The sequence below is a fragment of the Mandrillus leucophaeus genome, unplaced genomic scaffold (genome assembly GCF_000951045.1).
Source record: "Mandrillus leucophaeus isolate KB7577 unplaced genomic scaffold, Mleu.le_1.0 Scaffold189, whole genome shotgun sequence".
Classification (NCBI taxonomy): Eukaryota; Metazoa; Chordata; class Mammalia; order Primates; family Cercopithecidae; genus Mandrillus; species Mandrillus leucophaeus.
Window position 1 is genome coordinate 4,290,606 of NW_012101909.1, and position 27,098 is coordinate 4,317,703.

General features: G+C 35.1%; 1 protein-coding gene across 1 annotated transcript in view; it reads left to right on the forward strand.

Moving 5' to 3' along the window:
- Positions 1-27,098, forward strand: part of RIT2 (Ras-like without CAAX 2) — a 395,769-nt gene that overhangs the window by 123,657 nt on the left and 245,014 nt on the right. Inside the window, exon 3 of the mRNA XM_011978096.1 lies at positions 23,403-23,476. Coding sequence (XP_011833486.1) covers positions 23,403-23,476 — 74 coding nt within the window. The remainder of the gene's footprint in view (positions 1-23,402; positions 23,477-27,098) is intronic.

Consider the following 27,098-nt stretch of genomic DNA (forward strand, 5'->3'; position numbering starts at 1 on the left):
AACTCATCCTTTTTTATGGCTGCATAGTATTCCATGGTGTATATGTGCCACATTTTCTTAATCCAGTCTGTCACTGATGGACATTTGGGTTCATTCCAAGTCTTTGCTATTGTGAATAGTGCCGCAATAAACATACGTGTGCATGTGTCTTTATAGCAGCATGACTTATGATCCTTTGGGTATATTCCCAGTAATGGGATGGCTGAGTCAAATGGTATTTCTAGTTCTAGATCCTTGAGGAATCGCCACACTATTTTCCACAGTGGTTGAACTAGTTTACATTCCCACCAACAGTGTAAAAGTGTTCCTATTTCTCTACCTCCTCTCCAGCACCTGTTGTTTCCTGATTTTTTAATGATTGCCATTCTAACTGGTGTGAGATAGTATTTCATTGTGGTTTTGATGTGCATTTCTCTGATGGCGAGTGATGATGAGCATTTTTTCATGTGTCTGTTGGCTGTATGACTGTCTTCTTTTGAGAAGTATTTATTCATATCCTTTGCCCACTTTTGATAGGGTTGTTTGGTTTTTTCTTGTAAATTTGATTGAGTTCTTTATAGGTTGTGGAATTATGCTACTCCAAAAACCAGAACAGCTTAAAAGGATTCAATTCTATGTTAACAGATGAATGGCCCTTTGACACAAGATCTCTAGAAAGTGCAGTTAGAGGGTTAATAACATAAAGAGAAAATGAAGAAAATTATGTTTAAAAGAAGTGAAATTAAACTTTGAAGTCTCCAGATAAAATCCCAAATGCCCTAATAAGACAAGCACTATTTGTCATTCCATTTCTAGTCTCAAATTTGTTTATAATGCTCTTCCCTATCTGTTTCCATAATTCCTCCGTACCGAGATGGGAAAAAAAAAGTCTTAAAAGATATTCAATCTAAACACCTATCTTATGTTTGAACTCTTTTTACCACATCTCTTCTGACTACAACCCATGTTTATCAGCACTCACTTTCTTTCAATAAAACCTATCTTATCTTTTGGCCTGTATGTGAATAACTTGCCTATACATTTTTTTCCTTATATTGAGCTAAAATATTTTTCCTTGAAATTTCACCAAATACTGTATTTTTGTTTTGTTTTATGTCCCTTAGAGCCACAATAAAAGTTTCTGTCTACATTGAAGCCCTTTAAAAAATTGACATCAAACATTCACTATGTGGCCTTCCCCTCTCTAGGCTGAACATCTACCATTTCTCATCCATAACATGGCTTCAAATCCAAAAATGATTCTTGTCTCTCCCTGTGTATATCACAGTCTGTCAATATCAGAGTGGTATCCCACTACAATGAATGAAATAGTTCATTGAATGAATGAAATGAAATAGATAAATGAAATGAGTGAAATGAAATAGAATGAAATGATATGAAATGAATGAATGAAATAGAAATAGCCTGATCAGTAGATAATATTGTTTTAAATAAATACAGATATTTCTTCTTTCCCAATGCAACCCCCTATAGCCCAAGAGAGTTTGGCTGGCTTTTGTGACTACTTCACTTCATTTACTTCTTTTGGGATTCCTGTTGTATTAGTACATTTTCACACTGCTATAAAGAAATGCCTGAGACTGGGTAATTTTTAAAGGAGAAAGGTTTAATTGACTCACAGTTCAACATGGCTAGGGAGGCCTCAGAAAACTTCAAGGCAAAAGGGAAGCCCAGGCACATCTTACATGGCTGCAAGGGGGTGGGAGCGGGGAACTGCCAAACACTTTTAAACCATCAGATCTCATGAAAACTCACTATCACAAGAACAGCATAGGGGAACTGCCTTCATGATCCAATCACCTCCCACCACATGCCTCCCTCAACACGTGGGGATTATACTTTGAGATGAGATTTGGGCGAGGACACAGAGAGAAACCATATTACTTATCAATAGAAAAATTTTCATTTTTATCATAACTGCTATTTTGAATGTAAATCTCTTCATCCTGTCCATAGATATTAAGAAGGAAAAAGAAAACATCCTCCCGGCGGAGCTTGCAGTGAGCCGAGATCCGGCCACTGCACTCCAGCCTGGGCGACAGAGCGAGACTCCGTCTCAAAAAAAAAAAAAAAAAAAAAGAAAGAAAATTGTACCAATCTCCGTTGAAGTCTTGTCCTATTGCAGTTGATTATTTAACCCTGTCAAGGACCTTTGGGATACCAGTTACATCATTTAAACTATTCATCATCTTTCTCAGTTTTAAACCATCTTCCTATATGAACCCGTATTTTTCTGTACCTCTGTGAAAATTAATAAAAATGCAAAGCAAATTGTGACACATGGCAACATTTATAGCAAACTATTAGAAAACTTCTACACACCTAAAACAATATACCATTTATCAATCTAGACAGAATAATTCAAACATTTACTAATCTCTCCAATTATCTTTTCTCTCAGGTTATACTTCTCCATTTTGTCAACTGAGATTGCAAGTCAATTACCTATATGAAGCACATTACCCTGTGTGGTGATGGTTCAAACTGTCATTTATACACTTTTTTAGAACTTTAAAATGCCATTAATCTGAAAAAGGAGATTTTTCACTCCACTGCAGTAGCTACATATTCCCTTACAATATGATAATACACCTTGAGATTTCATTCTTTCTTTACAAATGTTAGTGTGATCTTTTGATTCTCAATACAATTCTCTTATTAAAGGAAGAAATAAGAAGTCAAAGATGTCTGCTGTTTTTGCCATTCTTTGGCATTACAACCTCCTCCTTTTATCACCTATTTTCTGGATATATTGTCTTTTTGTATCTTTTGAAAATCTTAACTTCTCTAGAGTCTGAAAGTCATGAAATTAAAACCTTCAAGTGTCCTGATAAAATCCTCAATGATTTTGTGGATCAGGTACTGCTTTGCATTCAATTTCTACTCTCAGATCACTTTATAATTATCTGGGCCATTTCTGTTTTTGGAACTCTCAGTTAGTTTGACAAGTTGGATTGTTTGACTCCTTTTTCTCCAGTGGAAACAACTTCTCTTGCCCCATGAATATCCTAATATTTGCTCTAGCTGCCAATGTATGGTCATGCACATTTGTATGTAAATATGTCACTTCTCCCCTTTTCTCATAGGCAGGAACTTCACTTTTCACACTTCCGGGTAGTTTCTTTCACATTGGAGTTTAAGGAAACAGGACCGTCTAGAATTGTACTCTAGGCAACCTGTATGGCCATGAGTGTCAGCCTTTTTAAAAAAGTGAACCTGCATTATGAATGTCAGATTATTATGAACTGATCAAAGTAATGAAATATATTTTTTTATTATTGCTCAGTGCCTATGAAAAAATCATAGCATAAGCAGAGATCAGCCTCAGATGCAAATAAAGATATTTAAGTTTAAACTGAAGAACTTCTTGAAGTTAGAAAATAATAGTAAAGTTGTCTCTTAAGGAAGTTGTAAATTTGCTTTTCTTTGAGACTTGGGAAAGGGGTAGGGGGAAACATTGAGGTAGATATTTATTTTCTTTTGTTATAAAAAACCCTCCACATCTGTAGTCCTTGGTGATAAAAATTAAGAGTTGACATATTTTAGAACTGGACCTCAAATTAGGTCTTCCCAACAACAAATTCCCTGCAGTAACCCAGTTTGCAATCATCTAGCACTTACAGTCTATGTTACCTTGTAAAAGTCCTATAAACTTACCTCTTTTATTATTAGATATATGACATTATTCCCCCAACCCCTGCAAAAGAATGAAGAGGCGTTAATTGCAGACACCATTGCAGACTGGCAGAGCAGCCTTCTAAGCTTTAGCACACCCACTTGGCAAAATTGGGAGCCCAGTCTGGCTATACATGATCTTGATACCTAGTAATTTAATTTCTGTATCTCTTTTTTTACATTCTTGAGACATTGAATATTGACTCAATGCAGTGTATAGCTTTATTCCTTTAGTTCAGTGATTTGTACCTCTGGCTGCACATTAGAATCACCAAGGGATCTTTAAAAAAAAAAAAATCCAAAACCTATTTCCAGAAAATCAGATTCAACTTGTTATCTAAGACCAAGTGCTTAGTGTTGGTCCAATCTATTTGACCTAGCTTGTGGGGCAAAAAGAGTGTTACACATTTTAGCAGTGAGAGAGTAGAGGGTTATGTTTCACAAACAGAAGAGCCAAAACCGAAAAGAGAGTATGGGCAAGAATTTATAGGCATCTCTACTTATAAGCAAAGTGTTCTTATAGAGATGTAGTAAATTGATTTGTAGTTGTGTATTTTGAGACAGATGGGTAAGTCAAATCTTCACAAAGAAAATAATATTTGAGGTGGTTCTTAAAGCTAATAAGCAGCACTTTGCATAATAGAGAGGTGGAAGAAGGCATTCCTAGTAAAACAATGTCATGAAAGTGTGTTATCCCATGGTTTATTAAGAGAACACAAAAAAAGCCTATGTGTTTAGAAGATAGGACAAATAGCAGTGAGTGGATGGAAATTGGAAGTAAGTGGAAAAATGTATTGTGAAACTGTCAGAGCCTTGTTTCAAGCTCTGTGCAACAAGCCACATTGTTCTGTGGCTTAGATGATTTGGTTACAATCTAAAGTTTCCATTGTTTTTCACTGAAATTCTCTCTCTTTCAATACAGTAGTCAAGGACATGGAAAAATAACTCTATGTCAAAGATCATCAGGCATTTTTTTTTTTTTTTTTTTTTTTTTTTGAGACAGAATCTCACTCTGTTCCCCAGGCTGAGTGCGGTGGCAGAATCTCCACTCACTGCAAGCTGCATCTCCCGGGTTCAAGCAGTTCTCCTGCCTCAGCCTCCCGTGTAGCTGGGACTACAGGCGCCCGCCACCGCGACCGGCTAATTTTTCTATTTTTAGTAGAGACGGGGTTTCACCGTGTTAGGCAGGATGGTCTCGATCTCCTGACCTCGTGATCCGCCCGTCTCGGCCTCCCAAAGTGCTGGGATTACAGGCGTGAGCCACTGCGCCCGGCCAGGCATGTTTGAATCCCAGATGTTGACACCTACTCCTCATCTTTATTATTTGAAAGTTTCTTGGAGTCACTGGCTATTTTCCAAGATTTGGTGGGAACACCTTGACATAGCAAACTAGTGCTTCACTATTTATCACCTTTTATTATTTTAAGTTCTCTTCCTTTACGTAATAGTATGTGAGAGACGTGATATTTTTTCAGTTTTGTTTATATCATGCTCCAAAACAAATTTGTAGATGCTCAAAATATATTTTGAATGAGTAGGTGAAATCCATGACAACACATATGGGATACAAGATTAGCATCATTAGCTGTGTCTCTCTGGCATGAAAATATGAAACAAGGTAAACTTTTAATCAGGTAAGAATTCCAGGTCAGTTTCCTTTCTTCCTTTTTTCTTCCTCCCTCTTTCCCTCCCCCTCTTCTTTCTTTCTGTCTTTCTTTCTTTCTTCCTTTCTTTTTTTACGCTTTTTTCTTTCCTTTTCTTTTTTCTTTTTCTTTCTTTCTTACTTGTCTTTCTTTGGTTTCTCAACATTGCTTTTTTTTCCTCTCCAAGTGCAGTCATAATTTTGAACATAAGAAGGGAAGTAGAGAAGGGAACAGGAAAAAAAAATTGAAAACAAAAATATATCTTTGAGTTTCTGCTGATAGCTCGTAACCATAGAAAGGAACATGTGCCAATCACTCAGTCTCCACATGTGGCAGACATTTTCTACATTTGTTACCTCAGAAGGGAGAGAATAACTAAGGAGTGAATTACGTGCTACAAAAATTAATCAGTAGCTGTGTGTCCTTGTCTTTTGCTCTGGTGCGTATCTCTGAAACAACAAGCTGTTCCCACTGAGTGGTGGAAAGGTAAATGGAGACCAGATGTTTAAAAGTGACACAGAGACTATAAATGAGAATTGCTGCTTTGGGGAAGAGAAGAAACAATCAAATATCTCATGGTGCAGAAGCCTAAAGAAGGAGGAGGGAATAAGAGCTAGATCTAGGAAAAATAATTTTCATAGGGATGACCAGGCTATTGAGTGTCCAAACTCAAGTCTTCTGTAAAGTGGTGTGGGCAGTCCTTTCCCTAGGATGATTTCAAGGTGCCCAAAATTGGAAAGAATTTTGTATATATTGCTTACATCACCTGCAGTGGATACACAGAAGTGAATTTTGAGAGTACACATCCTGAAGCAGGTCTAAGTTATGCTTTGGTTGCACAAACCCAGCAGTGAAACTGTCATTGCCACCAGTGTGTATGGGAGTGGTGTTTGCCTACACCGTCTTCTTCCCAGAAATTCAAATACACATGGCACAGGTATCCTTATATTGCTGACATTTGAATGAACATTTTCATTGGATACAAGAGCCTGTAAATTCTATGTAAAGGAGGCTGAGGAAGTGCATTGCTGCTTCTGTCTCAATCATGGAAGGTAGGACTCAAAAGATTCTGGGTTACAAACTTAACAGTTGTCCAGTGTCATGATTTTCCTGTGTTTTAGTCAATGTGGTTTTAGAAATGGTTCTGCTTTTTGTTGTTTATATCTGAATATTAATTTAAGCTTGGACTAGACTTAGGAGTCTAGTTCATTTACTCAATTCATTTAAGAAACAACACCAGATCTTTAAAGAAAACCTCTATATTCCTTTGGTTAGTCTTAAAAAACAAAACAAACAAACAAAAAAAACAGTGTAGCACAATAGGAGCAGCTTTTGGTGTCTAACAGACTTAATCTCCCAACCGCTGCCTATTGGCTCTGTGATTGTGAAGTGTAACACCTCTTTTTTATATTTAAAATTGACATATTGATATATACTTCACAACATGTTGTGCAAATTAAATAAGCATCACAACTGAAAAAACTGAGCAGAGTGCTAGACATAATGTGTGAAGAAAGTAAACTGAATTTACTGACCACTTATTATGTACCTGTCAGAATGCTAGAAAATGAATATACAAAGATGAATAAGGCATGCTTCATGCTTTCATACTGCTGAGACTAAGACAAATAATTACAGCAGAATGAACAAGTTTCTTTAACAGAGTTATGTGCAAGGTTTTGTAGAAGTTCAACAGGGAGTGTAACAGTTTCTGACTGAGCAAATGCACAAAGCCCTCTTAGGGAAGTGTGATGGTTAATTTTATGCATCAAATCAACTAGGCCATGGGGTGCCTAGGCATCTGGTCAGCCGTTATCCTGGATGTGTCTGTGAGAATGTTTCTGAATGACAGTAATATTTGAATCTGTGCATGTAATAAAGCACATTGCCTGTCCTAATGTGGATGGGCCCCATTCAAATCATTGAAGACCTAAAAAAGCTGAGTAATAGGAAATTCCTACTGCCCGAGTGCTTGAAGTGGGGTCACTGGTCCTCTCCTTTGTTTGAACTGGAAGTTACACCGTTAGTTCTCTTGGTTCTCAGGCCTTCAAATTCAGATGGACTGAATTTCAAAAAACACCGCTGGCTTTCCTGGCTCTCGAGCCCGTTGGCTGCAGATCTAAGAACTTAGCCTCCATTATTGTATTCCTTACAATAAATTCATATGTATATATAGAGAGACACACACGTATATACACACATATATACACATATATATGTATATACATATCCACACACAAACACACACACACATACATATATATCTGTAAATACAGAAGGTATAATATATGTGCTGGGAAATGCATAATATATGTGTGTGTGTGTACATATATCTATCTTACTTGTTCTCTTTCTCAGGATAACCCTAATACAAAAAGTAAACTATGCAATAGTTACCTAAAACATAGTAGGAGTTTAAACCATAAGTAGGGATGACATTCACTTGTATAATATTTTAAATTATTGTTTTGTCTCATCAAAAAGGCCACGAAGAGCTGTGAAAGAATATTCTATAGCTACATTTTGAATCTACGGAGATCTACGGTTTTGCGGCAAGTGATCATTTCTATCTAGATCTGCCTTGGCTAACACAGTAGCCATGAGCTACGTGGACTTTCATGTTCTTGACATGTGACTAGTCCAAATCAACATGTTCTCTAAGTGTAATATACACCACGGCTTTTAATAACTTAGTGTAAGAAAATTAATGTAAAATATCTCATTAATATTTTTCTATATTGCTTGTAGACATTCAAATGACATTTTGGATAAATTGAGTTAAATAACATATATTACATTTGATTTAATCCATTTCCTTTTATTGTTTTAGTATAGCTACTAGAAAAATATGTGGCTAATATGATATTTCTGTTGCATAGTGCTGTTGTTAAGTTCTGAACCAGAAGCATGGAATGGTCTAGTAGCTTACTAAAAATACAGAATCCCAGTCCCGGCCCAACACTGAAAAAGAATCTGCATTTTAACCAGATCCTCAGGAGATTTGTATGTACAGAAAAGTTTATTAAGCTTCACTGTAGCTCATTCATTGTCCAAAAACAAAAACAGAAACAAAACATTTTGTCCTCCTTCTATAGAGGAAGTTTTGTTTCTGTAGCTCTTAGAGAAGCTGACAAATTAAGGATTGTCCAACTTCACAAAGGCAAGCATTAGTTCCTCTCTGTCAGATTTATCTTTGGTGTGTAATGGGGTTCACTTATTAAAACTCCATGTTCAGCAAGCTTGGGGAACAAGAAAAAAACGTGTATATTGTTCATCAGTTTTGAGAAGAAAGCAGAATGAACCTTTTTCTCCCATGCATGCATTACTCTTCGGCAGATTGCTGCCCTAACCTGCGGTGCTTTCTGGTCCTCAGGAGCCCATCCACCTCTTGCAACTCCACTGTTCACCCAGTGCTCTCTTAGTCTCTGCTCCTAAATCTATTAGCAGTATTTCTCTCCCCCTCCATTTTCCTTTTATCATTCCTTCTGATCATTCCCTCAGGCCCTGCTTTCCGCTTTCTCTTGTGACAGCTAATTTTGTGCAAAAGTAATCTCAGGGTAAGCCGTTTGTGGTTGATAATAGCTTAATATTTTACCTCTCCTGTAGTTTTATTGCATTTTAATAGGGAGTTCCTGGAAGTAAAATGGCTTATCTTCACCAGAGGGAATGAAGCAGAGAGGTGGAACTTGGGGCATCTTGCCAGGCCAATGAGAAAGATGTTTTAAACAGAAAGGTCCTTCGACATCATTCTGCTTTTCATCCCCAAAACCAATACTCACCAACACTGTCAGAAATGTATTTACTCAATATGAAGACTAATTATCTAGAAATTGTCATTATATGAAATGCAATTGTTATAGACTAGAGAAAAATAAGAAAATTATTGGAAAAAAATGATGAGTTAATTTTGTGCAGATATAGTGTTACCATAAAAATAGGAACAGTTAGAGAAAGTGAATATTTTATCCTTTCGTACACTTCAGGAATTTACAAAATTCTCTTTTTAAAACATTTTTTTTCAAAGTATAGTATATTTTCTATCTGGATTCTCTCACTCAACATTATGTTTCTAAGACTGAAACACATTATTGTAGCCTATAGTTAAAAAAAATTCACAGCAAAGATAATCTACTCTATGAGTACACTGGAGCTGATTTATACATCCTACTACTGATACACTCTGGTGATATAGTTTGGATATTTGTCCCTTCCAAACATATGTTGAAATTTGATCCCCAATGCTGGAGGTGAGCCTAATGGAAGGTGTTTGGGTCATGGGGGTGGATCCCTTATAAATGGCTTGGTACTATTCTCACAGTTCTTACTCTTAGTTCCCACAAGGCTCTCGCTGAAAAGAGCCTGCCCCCTTTTCCCCTCTCTCCTCCCTCTCTCATCATATGACATCTGCTCCACTTCACCTTTTGCCATGAGTGGAAGTTTTCTGAGTCCCTCATCAGAAGCAGATGTTGACCCCATGCTTTTGTACAGTCTGCAGAACTGTGAGCCAAATAAACCTCTTTTCTTTATAAGTCACCCAGCCTCAGGTATTATTTTATAGCAACACAAATGAACTAAGACATCTGGGTTGTTTCTAATTTAGGGATGGTATGAATAATGGTGATATGAATATTCTCATTTATGCCTTTCCCGTGCATGTGTAACTCTACATGTACATATAGCCCTGATGTGTGAAATTGCTTGTAATAAAGTGTTCTAGTATGTTTTTGTTGTATAACACATTGCCACAAAGTCGGAGTAGTAACAATAACTTTTGTGTGTCCCTCATACACCTGTAGATGAGTTGGGACGTCTTTGTTTCAGATAGGTATCCAGGTTGCTTCTGAAATCAGTAGGATGAGGGAACGTTTTTCCCATGGCAATGGAATAATCAGAGCAGCATAAGCTGCACCGCACATGCCTGTTTCATGCTTCTTCTTACATCACACCTATTATTATTTTATTATGCAAGTTATTTTATCATGGTCAAGTCTAAAATCAAAGAATGGGGAAGTACACCCACTTGCCATGAGACCATGATACGTGTGTGTATACACACACACACATATACACACATATATAAACACTTATATTATACTCTCATACACACACACGCACACTTATATATGTGTACATATATAACTGAAACCAATAATTCAGCCTGCCACGTAAGTTATGTGTAGGATCAGCTTTAGTTGATAGTTTCAAACAGTTTCTAAACTGGTTGAACCATTTTACACACCAACTGTAGTATTACGAAAGTTCTCATAGCACCACAAACTCTCCATTATTTGATATTGATAGTCTTTTAAATTTGCCAGGCTGTTAGGTTAGCATTTGCATCATATGATTGTTTTTATTTGCTTTTTATTGGTTGTTAATAAGGTTATACAGCTTTAAGTTTATTTACTAAAATAATAATTTACATTTCTGGTTTATTATGAAAAATAAACAGCTGGCTGGGCTCGGTGGCTCACCCTGTAATCCCAGCACTTTGGGAGGCCAAGGCAGGCAGATGACTTGAGGCCAAGAGTTTGAGACCAGTCTGGCCAACATGGTGAAACCCTGTCTCAACTAAAAATACAAAAATTAGCTGGGCATGGTTGTGCACACTTATAGTGCCAGCTACTCAGAAGGCTGTGGCATGAGAATCACTTGAACCCAGGAGGCAGAGGTTGCAGTTAGCTGAGATCATGCCACTGCACTCCCGCCTGGGTGACAAAGTGAGACTCCATCTCAAAATAAGTAAATAAGTAAAATACATAATAAAAATAAACAGCTTTATCTGTTATTATTAACAAACAAACCAACCAAGAACTACCATCACAACAACCGAAAATAAAGCTAACCCTCAATCTCTTGCCTGCCCTTCAATGGCAGTTGCCTTTTTGTGAATGATTTGTAGGAATGCTTTACATATTCTGGATATGGGCTGGGCGAGGTGGCTCATGCCTGTAATCCCAGCACTTTGGGAGGGATCACCTGAGGTCAGGGGTTCAAGACCAGCCTGGCTAACATGGCGAAACCCCATCTCTACTAAAAATTACAAAAATTAGCCAGGCCTGGTGGCGGGGGCCTATAATCCCAGCGACTCAGGAGGCTGAGGCGGGAGAATCGCTTGAACCCAAGAGGCAGAAGTTTCAGTGAGCCGAGATCATGCCACTGCACTCTAGCCTGAGCAACAAGAGCAACACTCCATCTCAAAAAAAAACCAAGAGCCAAAAAACAACAAAAAACACACCATATTCTGGATATGAACATTTTGTTGTTACACCCACTTTATTTCATAAAATGGCTCGTATTTTCATTCTCATATTAAAAATTTTTGATGAACAAATTTTTTTTTTGTTTTAATGTAGCCCAGTTTTTATAAATTTATTCCAAGTGGTCAATCATTTCCTTTATGCAGCTTTATATTAGTTATTAAGAAGATTTATAACTCTAAGTCATGAAGGTATTCTTCTAAAGTTTCTCCTGTATGCTTTATTGTTTTTTTTAATGTTTACATTTACAATCTAACTAAAATTTCTTTATTGTATATAATGTGAGGTAGCAAATTCCATTATTTTCCAATATTTATATCCAATATATAAATTACAATATTTATGTTCAATTAACAGTTTTATTTATTGAAAGATTTTTTCCACTGCTCAGAAATGCTAACTGTAATATTAAAAAAGGATTCATTAGTGTGTAGGTTCTCTATTCTGTTTATTTTTCTACCCATGTGCCAATATCACACTGTCTTCACTGCTATGAATTAATAGTAAGTCTTAATACATGGTAGAGCTTGTTGTCCTTTTCCAAGATTTTCTAAACAAATTCTTGGCTCTGTTCACTTCCATATAAATTTAGAATCAGTTCGTGCATCACTGCTCCCACCCCAAAATCTGTTTGATATGCATTTCTAGATCAATTAGGGAAAATCTAACATCATTACAATATTGAATCATCCAACCCATAAACATGACCTATACTTCCACTTATTTAGATGATCTTTAATTTTCTTCATAACATCTCATAGCTTTCTAACTAGAAGTCTTACAAAAGTTTTACAGAATGTATTCTTTGGAATTTGATAATTTTTTATATTATAGTAAATTGCATCATTAAATAATCTAATTTCCCATCTCTTTGTTTCTTATACTCACAAATCAATTTATTTTTCTTTACTAAGTTTGTTTCCAGAAAACTCAACAAATTCATTTATTTGATCTAGTTTTTCTATAGCTTCTTTGAATTTTCTACGTGCCTGTCCAAACAATATTTTTCATGAATAGTGGCATTTTTTCTGTGCTAAACATTTTTTTTTCACATCAATCATTTTTCTTGTAGAACTAAGCAGGTATGAATCACAAGCATGAGGTGAATAAAATTGTTGATACTGACTTTTCTTATCTTGTACCCACTCTCAGAGGGAATAATTTTAGTATTTTTCTCTAAATCATGATGTTAGCTTTCGGTTTTGTTTAGACAGCCAGTAATCAGTAAAGCAAGTGCTTTCTATGCCCAGTTTTCTAATATGCTTTTGGAAATTTGGAGTTTTTAAAACATAAGTGGATACTGATATTTTTAACTAAACTTGTTAGTTTTAGATAATTATAAGTTCACATGGAATTATAAGAAATAATACAGATTGTTTCTTCTTGGAAGTCAAACTATAATCAATGACAATAAATAAAAACCGGAAATAATACAGAAACATCTCATATCCCTTTATGCAGTTTTCCTAATGGTAACCTCTTGAAAATTGTAGCAAAGTGTCACAACCAGGATATTGATATCGATAGTCAAGACACAGAACATTTCACTGACCACAAGGATCCCTTATGTTACCTTATGAAGCCATACCTTTCTCCTTCCACAATTCCTGGCACCCACAAATCTGTTCTTTATACCGACAATTTTGTCACTTAAATAATATTATACAAATGGAATCATACAGTCTGTAACCAATGAAGATCGGCATGTTTCAATTAGAAAAATTTGAAAAAGATGCACACACTTTGTTGCCTGTATCAGTGATACTCCACTCTACTGCTTTTTTATTATTGAACAGTATTCCATGATATGGTTGTATCACAGTTTGTATAACCATTCATTGACTGAAAAATATTTGCTATGTGTACAATTTTTTGCTATTATGAATAAAGCTAAGGTAAACAACATGAAAACATTACTTTCTTTGTGTTCATGTGTGAACATGTCTTCATTTCTTTGAAATAAATGCTCAGGAATGCAATTGCTATTTTGTATGATACATATAGGATGCAATTGTTGCTCTGTATGATGCGTGCATGATTAGTTTTCTTTAAATTATTGTAAGAAACTGCCAAACTGTTCTTCAGAGTGGTTGTAACATTCTATGTATCCATCAGCAATGTATGCATGATCCAATTTTTATACATTCTTACCAGCATTAGGTGATGTCACTACATTTTTTATTTTAGCCATTCTGATAGGTATGTAGTGATACTTTATTGTGATTTTAATTTGCATTTATTTAAGGCTAATAATGTTGAACATGTTTTCATGTGCTTATTTGCCATCTATATATAATATTTGGTGAAAATTGCCCTTCCCGTCTTTTGATCACTTTGTAATTGGATTGCCTATTTGTTTGCTTTTACTGTTGAGTTTTGAGAGTTATTTATATATGTTAAATACTAGTTTTTTGTCAAATATGTTATCTGCAAACATTTTTTACTGTTCTAGCTGGTCTTTTCCTCATGTTAATGGAGTCTTTCATAGAGCAAAAAATGTTGATTTTTAAAATTTTGGTGAAGTTCTTTTTTTATAGTCTATGCTTAATATGTCATCTTAGAAATTTAATTCTAAGAGTTTTTGATTCTGAAGATTTTCTCATTTTTTTCTAAAACTTGTAGTTTTAAATTGTATATTCAATTCTGTGATTCATTTAGATTAATTCTGTGAAAGACATGAGATTAGCGCTAGGATTATTTGTTTTGCCAATGGGGGTTTAGTTGGTCCCACACCACTGGTTAAAAATGCATATTTTTTCCTCCACTAAATTGCTTTTGTGCCTTTGTCAAAATTTAGTCAGTCACATTTTTGTGGATTTTATTCTGGATTCTCTGTTCTGTTCTATTTTTCTATGTGTCTGTAACCCTTGCCTACATCACATTGGTTTGATTATTGTAACTGTATGATAACTCCTGAAATCAGGTAAACTGATTCTTCCCATTTTATTTTTCTTTTTCAAAATTCCTATTCCTTTCTATTCATTATATTGTGGATTTAATATTCTATTCCAAATCCTTTTCTTTTTCATAAAATATTTTAATTGTGCTATAGATACAAAAAAAGTTCTGCAATTCTGATAAGAATTTTGTTAAATCATGACATAAATTTGTACAGAATCAACATCTTTATTATACTGGGTCTTCCAATCTATAAAAATAATATTTATTTAAATATTTGATTTCTTTCATTAGTATTGTATAATTTTTAGCATACAAATTATGTATGTGTTTTGTTCAATATACACATACGTATTTAATTTTTGAGCAAGTGTAAATTTGGATAATAATCTCAAAAGACACTATCCTCAATGCCATAATCCCAAAAGTTGAAATCCTGAAAGATCAAAATTCCTAAATCTACATCCCAAAAGTCTAAAATCCCTAACGTCTAAAATCCTGATAATTATAGTATGGGATAACTGTATCATGTTATCTGAAACTATTACCTTGTAATTATCTTTATTTGGACATTAAGTATGGTTTTAGGAAATGTGTATGGGTGTCAAGATGATAAGGAGTGGATTTTTGGACTTAATTTTAGGTGTCAACTTGACTGGATTAAGGAATATCTAGAAGCCTGGTAAAGCATTATTTTAGGTGTGTATGTGGGGGTGTTTGCAGAGATCACTGGGTGAGTCTGAGTGGACTAGCTGGGAAAGATTTGCCATCAATGTTGGCAGCACCATCCAGTTGGCTGGGGGCCTGCAGAGAACAAATGCAGAAGGTGAATTGATCTTTCTCTGAGAGCTGAGACAGACTTTTCCTCTGCTGCTTCGGACTTCAGAACTCCAGGCTCACCAGCCTTTGTACTCCAGGTCTTAAACCAGCAGCTCCTCAAGTCTTGAGGCTTTGGTTTCAGACTAGGAGTTACAACACCGGCTTTCTTGGTACTCAATGTAAAAAGGTTAAACCTTCCACCATCAATGAAGAGAAGTCCTTTTTGTACATCTGCATTTGTGAAATATAAAATTTCTTGAGATCTCAGCTCTTCAGACATACATGGTGGTGACCCATCATGGATTCTAGTCAATCTAGCCAGTACTTAGGCTGTTCATGACAGTGCTTCAGTGGACTGTAATTATAAAGCTATGCGCACACAATGAATAACTTTTGTGATATGTGTTTATACATTTCACTTTTTGACCTATTTCTTTATAAATATAGTTTATCTTCTCATAACTGTTACATTCCTGAGACTGTCATTAATGTACCTGAGTGTTTTATGTTTGCAAAAATATGTATGTTATTATGGCTTATTTTATTGCTTAAAGAGACCTATGAAGTATTCTGTCATATTTTTATATTTTTCTCCAAACAATTCCCTTAAAATATGAATAAATATATTTTTAATATTTTTAGGGTTTTTTTTCCAGAATTGTATTTCTGGAATTTTGATCTTCTAGTATTTCAGCATTCAAGATTATGGCATTTTGGATTGTGTCTTTTGGGATTATGATTGGCTCCTGGTTTAAAATTTTACATAGCAGGAACAATAGGAAAAATTTCATCAATTTTATCTTCCCAGAAATAGCAGTCTTAGCATAAATCAGACCTTTGTCACTAGACGTTCTCATAGTTTGTCGATGGGCATCAGAGGTACATTGGAATCCTCTCTGAGGGTCCATCAGATGAGGATGAAGAGTCATTAAGACTCTGAGACTCATACAATTGCCTTGATCATAAAAGTTCTTTTTATTTCTGTGAAGAAATAATACGTATTTAAGCTCATTCTATCATATAAAACCTCTGGAAGACAAGTATTGCAGAGGTCATGGTCTTAGGATCATAAAGCCATTTTCAAGGGTATGTTGAGGGGTAAAAAAGGCAGACCAAGAGATGCCAGGTGCTGGGGAGGAAGAATATCTTCTTCTTTTCCTCTTCCCCTTCATCCCCAAACAATAATTAAGTGAGGCAGAACCAAAGAACTGGAGACATTCAGCATCAGTGACTGTGACCTAGTCCTGTTGCTCATATCTATTTGGCAGAAGAAAGCCAGAGAATTAGGTTTCCAATGGATCCTTCTATTCTCTCAGGTTGAAAGAAAAAGATTAAATATTTCCAACATATGAGATACACCCTGAAGCATTTTCTGTAGATAATGACTTTGGGGAAGAGCAGTTATTTGGCTGTTCCTTCTGCACACTCCTGCCAGGGCTCCATGTCCCCTCATCAGAATATGAGTATTATTCCTTGTCAGATACATCTCCATCTGCTTGTCCTTGATCTGAGAAGTCATTGTTTAAAATGGCATCTTCCAGTAGTGGTCCTCTGTACCTGCAAATCTCCAGGCAGGGTTCTGTGTTTCCACAGGACATACCCCAGCTTTCCCCTCCTCACTGGGTTTTCTGTTCTTGGCAAGGCCTCCTACAGAGTAGTCCAGGAGCACAGACATTCTGACAAGCATGCTGGTCACTGCAGAATCTGCCTGTGAACACCACAGAAAGTGTGTGATTGGCCACGTTGGGCAGACTTACCAGAGCAGTGACATTGGGAATCTCTGGGAGGTATCAGAGAGATGCTGATTGGTATCAACTACCCTATTACCTACCTAGTGGTAGTGGGGTAGTTGATACCAACCAGCATCCCTCTGATGCTAGGGAGATTCCATCTATATAAATAGAAGCTAGTGGGGTAGTTGATTTCTGGGGGAAAGATTTCAATTTCTGTGTAATCTCGAAGCTCCTATTTCTCAGAGACCTATTCTCAGACCCTTAAGTAAACTGTACTGAATTATCAATATTGCAGGATGAGAAAAAATGCATGACCTGCCTTATAATTCCTATGAATGTTTAGGGCTTATGTCCTTGTGACATCCTGTCTTCAGCTTTTACTTCTATGATAGGAAAGGGTGTTCTTTACCCTAAGTCATCCCACAAACTCAGTCCAGCCAGTTTTACAAGCCTTTTTCACAGCCAGCAAACATTTCGACAAACTTTTACGACATTTCATTGAATGTTTAGGCTCAAAGGAAGGGTTACATCAGATCTCATTTAACTTCCTTTCTCTTTTCCTGGCAGAGCTCTCCTCGTCTTCCTCCTTCCAAACTCTGTTTCAATCCATGACTTGAAGAACTGACCTTAGGTTAACATCAGTTGCTCTGAGTGTTCTCTGACATCTCCCTAAATAAGCATCCTTCAAAATACTTCTAATGTAGCACTCATTAAAACATAGTGAAATTGCTTTTGTATGTGTTCCCACAAGATTATAAATTCAATATGGGTGGAAACCACCTGCCCTTTCAACTGTGTAGACTGTATTGCCCTCTGAGTGTGCAGCACCTGTTACATACTCAAATTATTTGTATCAATGCTGATATCCATGATTTAACATTTTGGTCAAGAAAAAGTGTCCAGCACAGTACGTTGCTAGATACTTCTGTTCTGTACACACACACACACATATGTACCTACAATTGAGATGATTTATTTAAGTAATCCTTTGAGAAAGATCTTATAAATAGATTCTATGAGACTTTGTACTATTTATTGCCTTTAAAAAATTTGGGTCAGTGATTAATATCTTGGAGGTGTATAATAGCTTGGCATTATAGAAAAATAGCTTCATTATAATACCAATTACATATTTCAGATTATGAGGCAAGCCATGTAAGTAGTATTCAATCATCTTAAGATATGTAAAAGTCATTTAATGAAAATTTACCATTATATTTCTGGTATTTTTTCTTAGTTATATATTTTGGTGGTCTTATATTATCCTAGCTTTATATTTGCAACTAAAGTATTTTAAAATTATTTAAATGAATGTGTTTATTTTGAAAAAAATATATTAGTTGTTTTGGGAAAATTATCCAGAACACCTTACACTTTTTAACTAATCAAAAACTTTATATTTCTGGTTTTTATTGCAAACATATCTTGCCAAAATGTTTATGATTTGCTTGGGAAAAACATTTTCACATGGGTAAATATAAATAGCACAAATAATTTTGTTTTAATTTGGTTTCATGGCTAATTTGAAGCAGTGCTAAATAAAACTCACAACATAATATTCCTTGAGTTTGAATTTTGCTTTCTTTTTTCAAAAGCACTATCTTATGTGCTACTTTTATTGATCCTGATAGAACTCCCATGCATTGACTAGTGTTTACTATTATTGCCATCTTAAAAATAAGGTTTCATGGCTTACCAATAACAGATATTTAGTGATAGATTTGAGGCTTTAATACAGGACTTTAGTGGTTTCTTCTTAGGCAATTCTGCTGAAGAGGGACAGTGGAGAAGATATATCCTGAGAAGAAATGATCTCAAATTAAACATTAGTACTTTGAGATAAATTTTAAGGTAATAGTGCCTCCAAGAATGCAGTCCCAGTGTGCTTTTCTGCGCAAATAATATAGCAGGCAGCTGCTACCATTTCTGCCTGATAAAGCTTTGTATACATTTGGCCTCATGCTTGGGAAGATAAATGAGTTCACTTCAGGATTGGGTCTATAGGAAGATGATTGAAATTCAGGGAAGTGTTTATATGCATTCAAGAGAGTATTTCTGACAGTGTATTTCTGCATGGGTGGTCTCAAAGGAAGTGAATGAATGGAAACAGAAAGATTGTTTATGGGGAGGAAATGAAAAGGATTAGTTTCTATGGAGGCCAGGCAGGTGACCTAGATTCCCCACAATGAAATGTGTACTCTGATAGACACTTTTTAAAAGAGAGAAAAAAAAAACCTTGGATAAAAGGTCTGTCTTTAGTTTCGAGCCAATTCTCATCAAGTCCCTTTGAAGGGGTTTTCTGATCCCAAGAGAAGCTTTTATTTGATATACGTTTCATGTGCTGGGTTTATCTAGAGCTCAAATAATCACACAGAGGAGTTCTCGCCTAGATTACTCAGCGTGCCCCTGGCCTCAGCAGGCTCTTCTTTGGGGCTTTGAGTTTAAATAAACAAACACAAAATCTGAAAGATTCACTTATAATCCTTGGGTCACAGAGTCCTTTTCAGAGTAACTATTCTTATTTCCCTATGAAATTGAAAAACAACCCCATGCATCTTCAAATAAATTGCAAGTGATTCCACAAGATTTCTCTTTTGTGAGAGGAAGATCAGTGAATGTACAAAGAGCAATGGAATAGAAAATAGAAAAATTGTGTGGTTGGCCATATGCTGAATACATTTAGAATGGCTGAGAGTTGCTAAAATCATACTAGATGGAGCACCCTGCAAGTCATACTTTCCACAGCTTCTGCCTTCTGGAGCACAGTCATAAGGAATGAATTTCCTTGAAGTGGGATTTATGCTCTTATACATTTTGTGATTTTAACATCTCATTGTATATGTGTGTTTATATGTGTGTCTCCCACCATGATTTTACAAACCCCTTGAGAGTAGAGACCATGATTGTAAGTGCCCATGTGTGTTTTTGTGTGTCTTCATATCTCCCACAGCTAGCAATAATCTGATTTGTGAGAGTTACTCAGCATTATGCATTGGAAAAATGCCTCCTGTGGTTGATCATTACTACTTTCTACAACAACAGTTTCTGAAAATAATTCATTTGTTTACTTGTGGCTCACAATCAATAGTATGAATAATTATTGAGTTGTGCCAAAATCAGATGATGTTCTAAAATCTTTTAGTAGTGATTCAGTTTGCTCTTTGCTTATAATATAAATGCTACATAAAACAAAATGTAGATTGCAGCCAGACTCTAGGAGTTTGTGACTTCCAGTTTCAGGAGGTCCAGCTGTGTTTTACAGATAATGTAAAAACTGTGTTTTACAGAAGTATAGATATTTAACCGGCTATGTATAATAAGATTGGCATGAATAAGACCATCAATGAATACAATGAAAGAAGAGCCTTAGAGCTTTATCCAGAGCTTCAGGCCCAGATAACTGTTTCTTTATTGTCTTCACTTGAATGAGCCACAGGCAAGGCAAAGTCTACATTTCTAAAATTAAACATGAGGTTATCCTTCTGCCTCCCCTTTCAGGAAATGTCATGCCCATCTGCCCAACTTCAAATGCAAGAAATGTGAGAGCTTCTCTTCTACCTTCCTCCTTCTTGTTTTCTCATCTGATTAGTCACTAAATGCTATAGTTTCTACCTTCTAAACATCTTGCAAATCTGCCAACTTTCCTCCAATCCTAATGCCATTATCTTACATATTATTTCTCACCTGGATTACTACATATCTACTTAATCTTCTTTCTGTGCCTCTAGTCTTCCGCCTTGCAATTCACTCACCACACTTCAGACAGAGTGAGCATTTTAAAATGCACATTTGAAGATGGCATTATAATGAACTCCACATTTCTTAATAATACTGAACATATTTATCCTTTATTAGTTTTTTTTAAATACAAGACACTCTTGTATTTATTACACACAAAATATAAGGTGACTTCCTCCCCTTATATCATTTAATCCTTCAAACAACTCCATGACCCAAATACAAATAATTGTACCTTTACAAATGAGACATCTACATTTTAGAGATGTCAAGTGATTTTCCTAAAATCTGACAGCTAGTAATTCTGGAACCAGGGTTTAAACCCCGGCAGTCTGACTTCAGATACCTAATTCAAATACATGACTCTTTTAAATATATTCATAAGTTAATCTGATTTATCTCTTACATTTTGTCAACATTTCTTCTCTAAACTCTTGGATTTAGTCACACTGAAATTAAGTTTTTATTGTTGTTGTTCAACAATACTCTTTTCAACATTTGGGATTCTGATCTGCTTTTTTTTTCTCTCTCTCTCTCTCGCTTCACTTTCTCTTAACTCCTCCTACTCAATTTAAGTGCTCCTTCTTTATCTTTCAAGTATAAGTAGGAAGTAATATTCAAAGGATAAAAAGTATCTTTTCCAATCACAATGGGATAAAACTAGAAATCAACAATTGAAAGAAACCTGAAAGATTTACAATATGTGGAAATTAAGCAACCAATTCTCAAACTACGAATGAGTTCAAGAAGAACTCTCAAGGGAAATTAGAAAATATTCAGAAATGCATGAAAATGAAAACACAGCATTCTAAAACTGATGGGATGTAGCAAAAGCAGTGCTAAAATGGAAATGTCTAACTGTAGATGCTTACGTTAAAATAGAAGAAAGATCTTGAATTGGGGTACATGATGTCAGCAAGATGGCAGAATAGGAGATCTCCCGCTCATATTCCCCCATAGCAACAATAATTTGACAGCCATTCACAAATGACTTTGTGGGAACATGGTGGGAGCTTGGGGATCTAGGTAGGAAGTTGTGAAACTCTAGTGGAGCCCCAGACCAAGGATGAAGATTTTGAGAAGGCAGGCCAAAATCCAGGTGGCAGGCTCACTTACTCTCTTCCCAATTATAGACCCAAAGACAGCCTTATCTTCCTGTGGACTCAGCTATATTTCAATTTGGCCTTAACCTTGCCATCATCACTATCTGCTCAGGGTCCTCTCTGTCTTGAGTAACAGGCCCACTGACCTTGGTCCTGGCTGTGTACTATAAAGCAGCCCATGACCTGGATCCCACACTCTCAGCTATGGTTTGTTCATCCATATGCAAAACTCCTCAACAACATCCTAGCAAACTAAATCCAGCAGCACATCAAAAAGCAGATCCATCATGATCAAGTAGGCTTCATCCCTGGGATGTAAGTTTGGCTCAACATATACAAATCAATGTGTGATTCATTGCATAAATAGAACTAAAAACAAAACCCACATGGTTATTTATCTCAATAGATGTGGAAAAGACTTTTGATAAAATTCTACATCCCTTTATGTCATCATCACTAATCAGTAGAGGAATGCAAACAAAAAACCCAACGAGATACCATCTCACACCAGTCAGAATGGCCATTACTTAAAAGTCAAAAAAAAAAAAAAAAATAGCAGATGCCAGTGAGGTTGCAGATAAAAGGGAATGCTTATACACCGCTGCTGAGAGTGAAAATTAGTCCAGCCATTGTGGAAAGTGGTGTGCTAATTTCTCAAATAACTAAAAACAGAATTACCGTTTAACCCAGCATTAACTCTGTAGATTCCTTTGGCGGGTGTGAACATTTTAACAGTCTTTCAGTCCATAAATATCAAATGTCTTTCAACATTTTGTGCCTTCTTTAATTTCTCTCAGCAACATTTTACCATTTTCAATGTAGAAGTTTTCACATCCTTTGTTAATTCTAAGTATTTAATTAATTTTGATGCCATTATAAATGAAATTGATTTCTTAATTGTCTTTTCATATTATTATTAGTTGATAGAAACATATCTTATTTTTGCTTGTTGACTTTATATTCTACAACTTTGCTGAATTCATTTAGGGTTTGCATGTATGTAATCTTTAGGGTTCTACATATAAGATCATGTTGTCTGTGAACAGAGATAATTTTACTCCTTTTCCAATTGGGATGATTTTACTTTTTCTTCTTGCCTAATTGCTCTGGCTATGACTTCTAGGACTATGTTAAACAAAGGAGGTGAGAGCAGGGAATCTTATCTTACTCCTGATCTTCTAATAAAAGCATCCAGGCCTTTACCATTAAGATGATAGGATGCTGTTTTGCCCTGCATTGTTAGGAAACAACTAGTAACGTTTGTTCCATGTTTTTCTCTAGGTAACACCACTAGGGCACCACAGATCATAAAATTTTCCTGATGAAAGAGAAATCTACTTGGTTTCACCATAAGCAGAAACACTTTCTCCTATAATTTTCCCGATTTACATCATTTTCAATCTGTATATGTTATTTGAGTAATATTTCTGATTATCTTACTTAGTAACTTAGAAATTTTTCTATATGAAATCTAAAAATTAGTAATGCCTTTCCTGTCACATTTAAATGTAAATGTTGTCTTGTGTTTTTCAGAAGATGCTTATAAGACCCAGGTCAGGATTGACAATGAGCCAGCTTATTTGGACATCTTGGACACTGCTGGCCAGGTAGGTGATGTTCTTAAACCTCTCTGATCTCTGAGTTTATTTTATGCTTTAGCTTCAAATATATTTACCACAAAGGAGAAGATGACTTTATTCAAGCAGAAGAAGAATAAATTTGTGATAACAGTCAGGAATTAAATTTAAAAATAATCAACATTAAATGTGACCCATTACTCATTACCAACCAGAATATTTCCAAATTCCCTCAATTTTCTAAAAATAAAAGAGTCCATGTAGGTGTTATATTGCCAATGAAATTATAAAATTTAAAAATACTTTATTATTTTTCCTCAGGTTTACACAAAACTCTGACACAGATCCTGATGTGATAATAATTTCTATTAGAGAATTTTAGTGAATATAAAGGAAGATCTGCTTAGCAGATGTGCTCATGGAACTAAGGCTAAGGAGCCTGATGGAATAAGGGACATAACTAAGATTTAGTATGGTCTAATACGTTAGTTTGCAAACCTGTAGGGAAGAAGAAAATGAAGGAGGAGGAGGAGAAAGAGAAATAATTTTTTGTGATATAAAAATAGAACTAAAATACGACATCACAATTAGAAGTAAGTTGTGAGGAAAGGTGTAAGATTTAAAACATCTCCAAGTCCTAGATGTATTTTGAAGAAGCATGGATATTTTATTTAACTTCATACTTTCAAAATGATTGTGTTAAAAATATGAACTCATATATTAAGTGCTAGACATAAACCATATAATTTGATACAAGCACAGGAAAAAGAGAAGAAAAAATAAAAAGTTGTTAATACAATATAAGACAAAAAGAAAGAATAAAAAGGTAACAAGGAAGTATAATAGATACATGTCAAAACATCAGAAATCAAAATTAAAAAATCTCTCCTAAAATAGGCAAATATCGTCAGTATCATATTGAACAAAAGAATAAAACTAACCTATATTTGAGTTAAAGGAGACATAAGTGTACAGAAAGATGAAAAATCAAATAAGGTATTAAAAAGGTAGGCAAAAGTAGCCAAAGTCAAAGCAAGTATAAATGTATTAATATAAGGCAAATAGATGTTATGCAAAAATATTATTAAAGTGTAGAAGTGTCAGTTTGTAAAAAAATCTTCACAATATTCTAAAATTCTAATCTGTAATATTTAAGGCAAATGAAGAGAACTGTAAATCATTTACAAATAGAAAATTTTATATAGTAGAAAGTTTTAATGCACTTCTGTTGGGGTTAGATTAAAAAGCTGTGTAGTTGTAGATTTGTAAACACATTTAACTTAAACAGAATACTGCAGTCATTACAAAAGTAAACATTGTTTCACATACACATCCTGTTTATAACTTTTTAATGATTTCAGATCAAAATGTAAATAATGTAGTCTGTAAAACATTGATTATTTGATGTATATAGAATTTTTGGTTGTGGCTTAGAATGTGGTACATTTTTATAAAATATTTAAGCAAGTCATTACCTCTTATGGGGGAAAGGGCAAAAGTTAAGAAAAGGGGGAAATACAAAGTAGATTTTATCTATACATGTAATGATTTATGCTCTATTAGAGTTCTGATTAAATATAGGAAATTATTAAGTTGAAGACCTACATCATGTATACACAAATCTTCATTATATTATTTCCCTTTGTACTTAAAGATTTTCATTATTTTAAAACATTGTGTTTTTTCATCACTTTATGTTACTAGTTTTAAAAATCTGCATAATTGGAATATTGATAGTGTATACAACTAGAAATAGGTGATATCTTTCTATATTTATGAGTTATTTGAAGATTATTTGAAATCTATGTATTAACAGATGAATTTGCTTCTAGAAACATTTGGACAATGGACTTATGGGGTTAGCACTGTTGAAGCTACTGGGAATATATAGAATGGAAAAATTATTTCAATTATTTGAAAGGGCTGTCTTATCTAAGAGGAAGTGTACTTGTTTTTAAGTGGAAACTAGAGCTCTAATTGGAAGAACACTGAGTAGGTTAAATTTTACTCATGATAATAGTGGGTTTGTAGCAACTAAAATGCTCAAATAAAAAAAATGGCTGCTCTGGGAAATAGCAAAATTGTGTTATTGGAAACACTCAACTAGAATTATGCTTTAGTAGAAAGTGAAATTTTCATTTATTGAATATTCATTCAGTCTACAGTATTTATGTAGACTTACTAGTCCCAAGTGTGGTGGCAATATAATGATGAATAGCCAATATATTTCTCCTTTCTATTGATGTAGACTTGGCTAGGTCACTGTTTAGTCCAATGGAATGCAGGCAGATGAGACAGTCTGCTAGTCGTGGTCCAAGGCCTTTAGAAGCATTAAGTGCACTTGTGCTACTTCTCAAGAAAAGGGAATACTGCAGATAGCCCTTGGTCCTCGGTGATTGAGAAAACCTGTGAAAAGAACTAAACCCAACCCAAAGAAAGAAAGAAAGCCCAGTCTACCTACCCATGGAACAGATCTGCTACAGACACCACACAGATTTGTGAACTAGAAAAATCATGAACACTAGTTGCTTTAAGACACTAAGTTTGCGGTGGTTTGTCTTGTAGCATTATTGTGGCAATAGCTGAGCAATACAGAATATTAATAGAACGTTTTTAGTTACATATGGCTGGAGATGGAGAATCTTACCTCATCGTGGGTGAAGTGTGTAAGCGATGAGAGATAAATCTGAAATTCTATGCTCTAGTAATACTGAGAAACTGGCAAACATACAATTAAAAAGATAAAGCTATTAAATTTTCATATCAATAAAATTTTTTAAAAGCTAATTTCAACTGCAGCCAAACATAGTCAGGAGTACATCAGGCTAAACAGATGGTGATATGTTGTTTTTCAAACCATTATTAAATCCTTCCATTCAAGGGGTGGTCTATACAGTTGATTTAACATAATTTATATTTTCTGTAGGGAACAGGAGAGAATACTGTTGAAATACTTTTAATTATATCACCTTGTTTTCTTTTGGTACTATTAATTTTCAATGTATGTTGAAATTTACTATCCTTACAACAAATCCAGGAAGTAGATTGAAAAGCTATTATTAATGTCATCACCTAGAATTTGAGTAAAATGTTATACAAAGAAGTAAAGTGGGTGTTTTCTTGGTGGCATTATTGGAGGCCAAGTCCCAATGTGTTTCATGTTTGTGCTTTTAGGAGAGAACAAGTGATATATTTTTCTTGCCCATCGCAAGTTTCATGGCTGACACCCTATAACAAAAGACAGAGACATTAACAATAGATAAGCATAATTATTTATTTAACCAGAGCTTTACATAATGTGAGAGCTTTCCAAAAGGAAGACTCAAAGACCCAGGAAAAAATGTGTATTTTTATGCTCAGGGTTGATTAAGAATGAACAGACGTGTCAAGTATGATTGAATAAAAATGAATATAACCTAATATTAACCATTGATAATGGTAATAAACCAAACCATTACCACACCATAAAGGATCAAAAATTCCTTTTGGCATTTTTGTGCAATATGCCTTTGCTCTGGGTATAGGACTGGCTACCTGTCCCATGAGGGTCTTCAAAAGAGCAGGGGTGATAGAAGTTCAGACAGACCTTTCTGCTTTTGAGGTTTTCCGCATTTCCAAGGTACTATATTTTGGGGTAGCGTGTCCTGCAGTT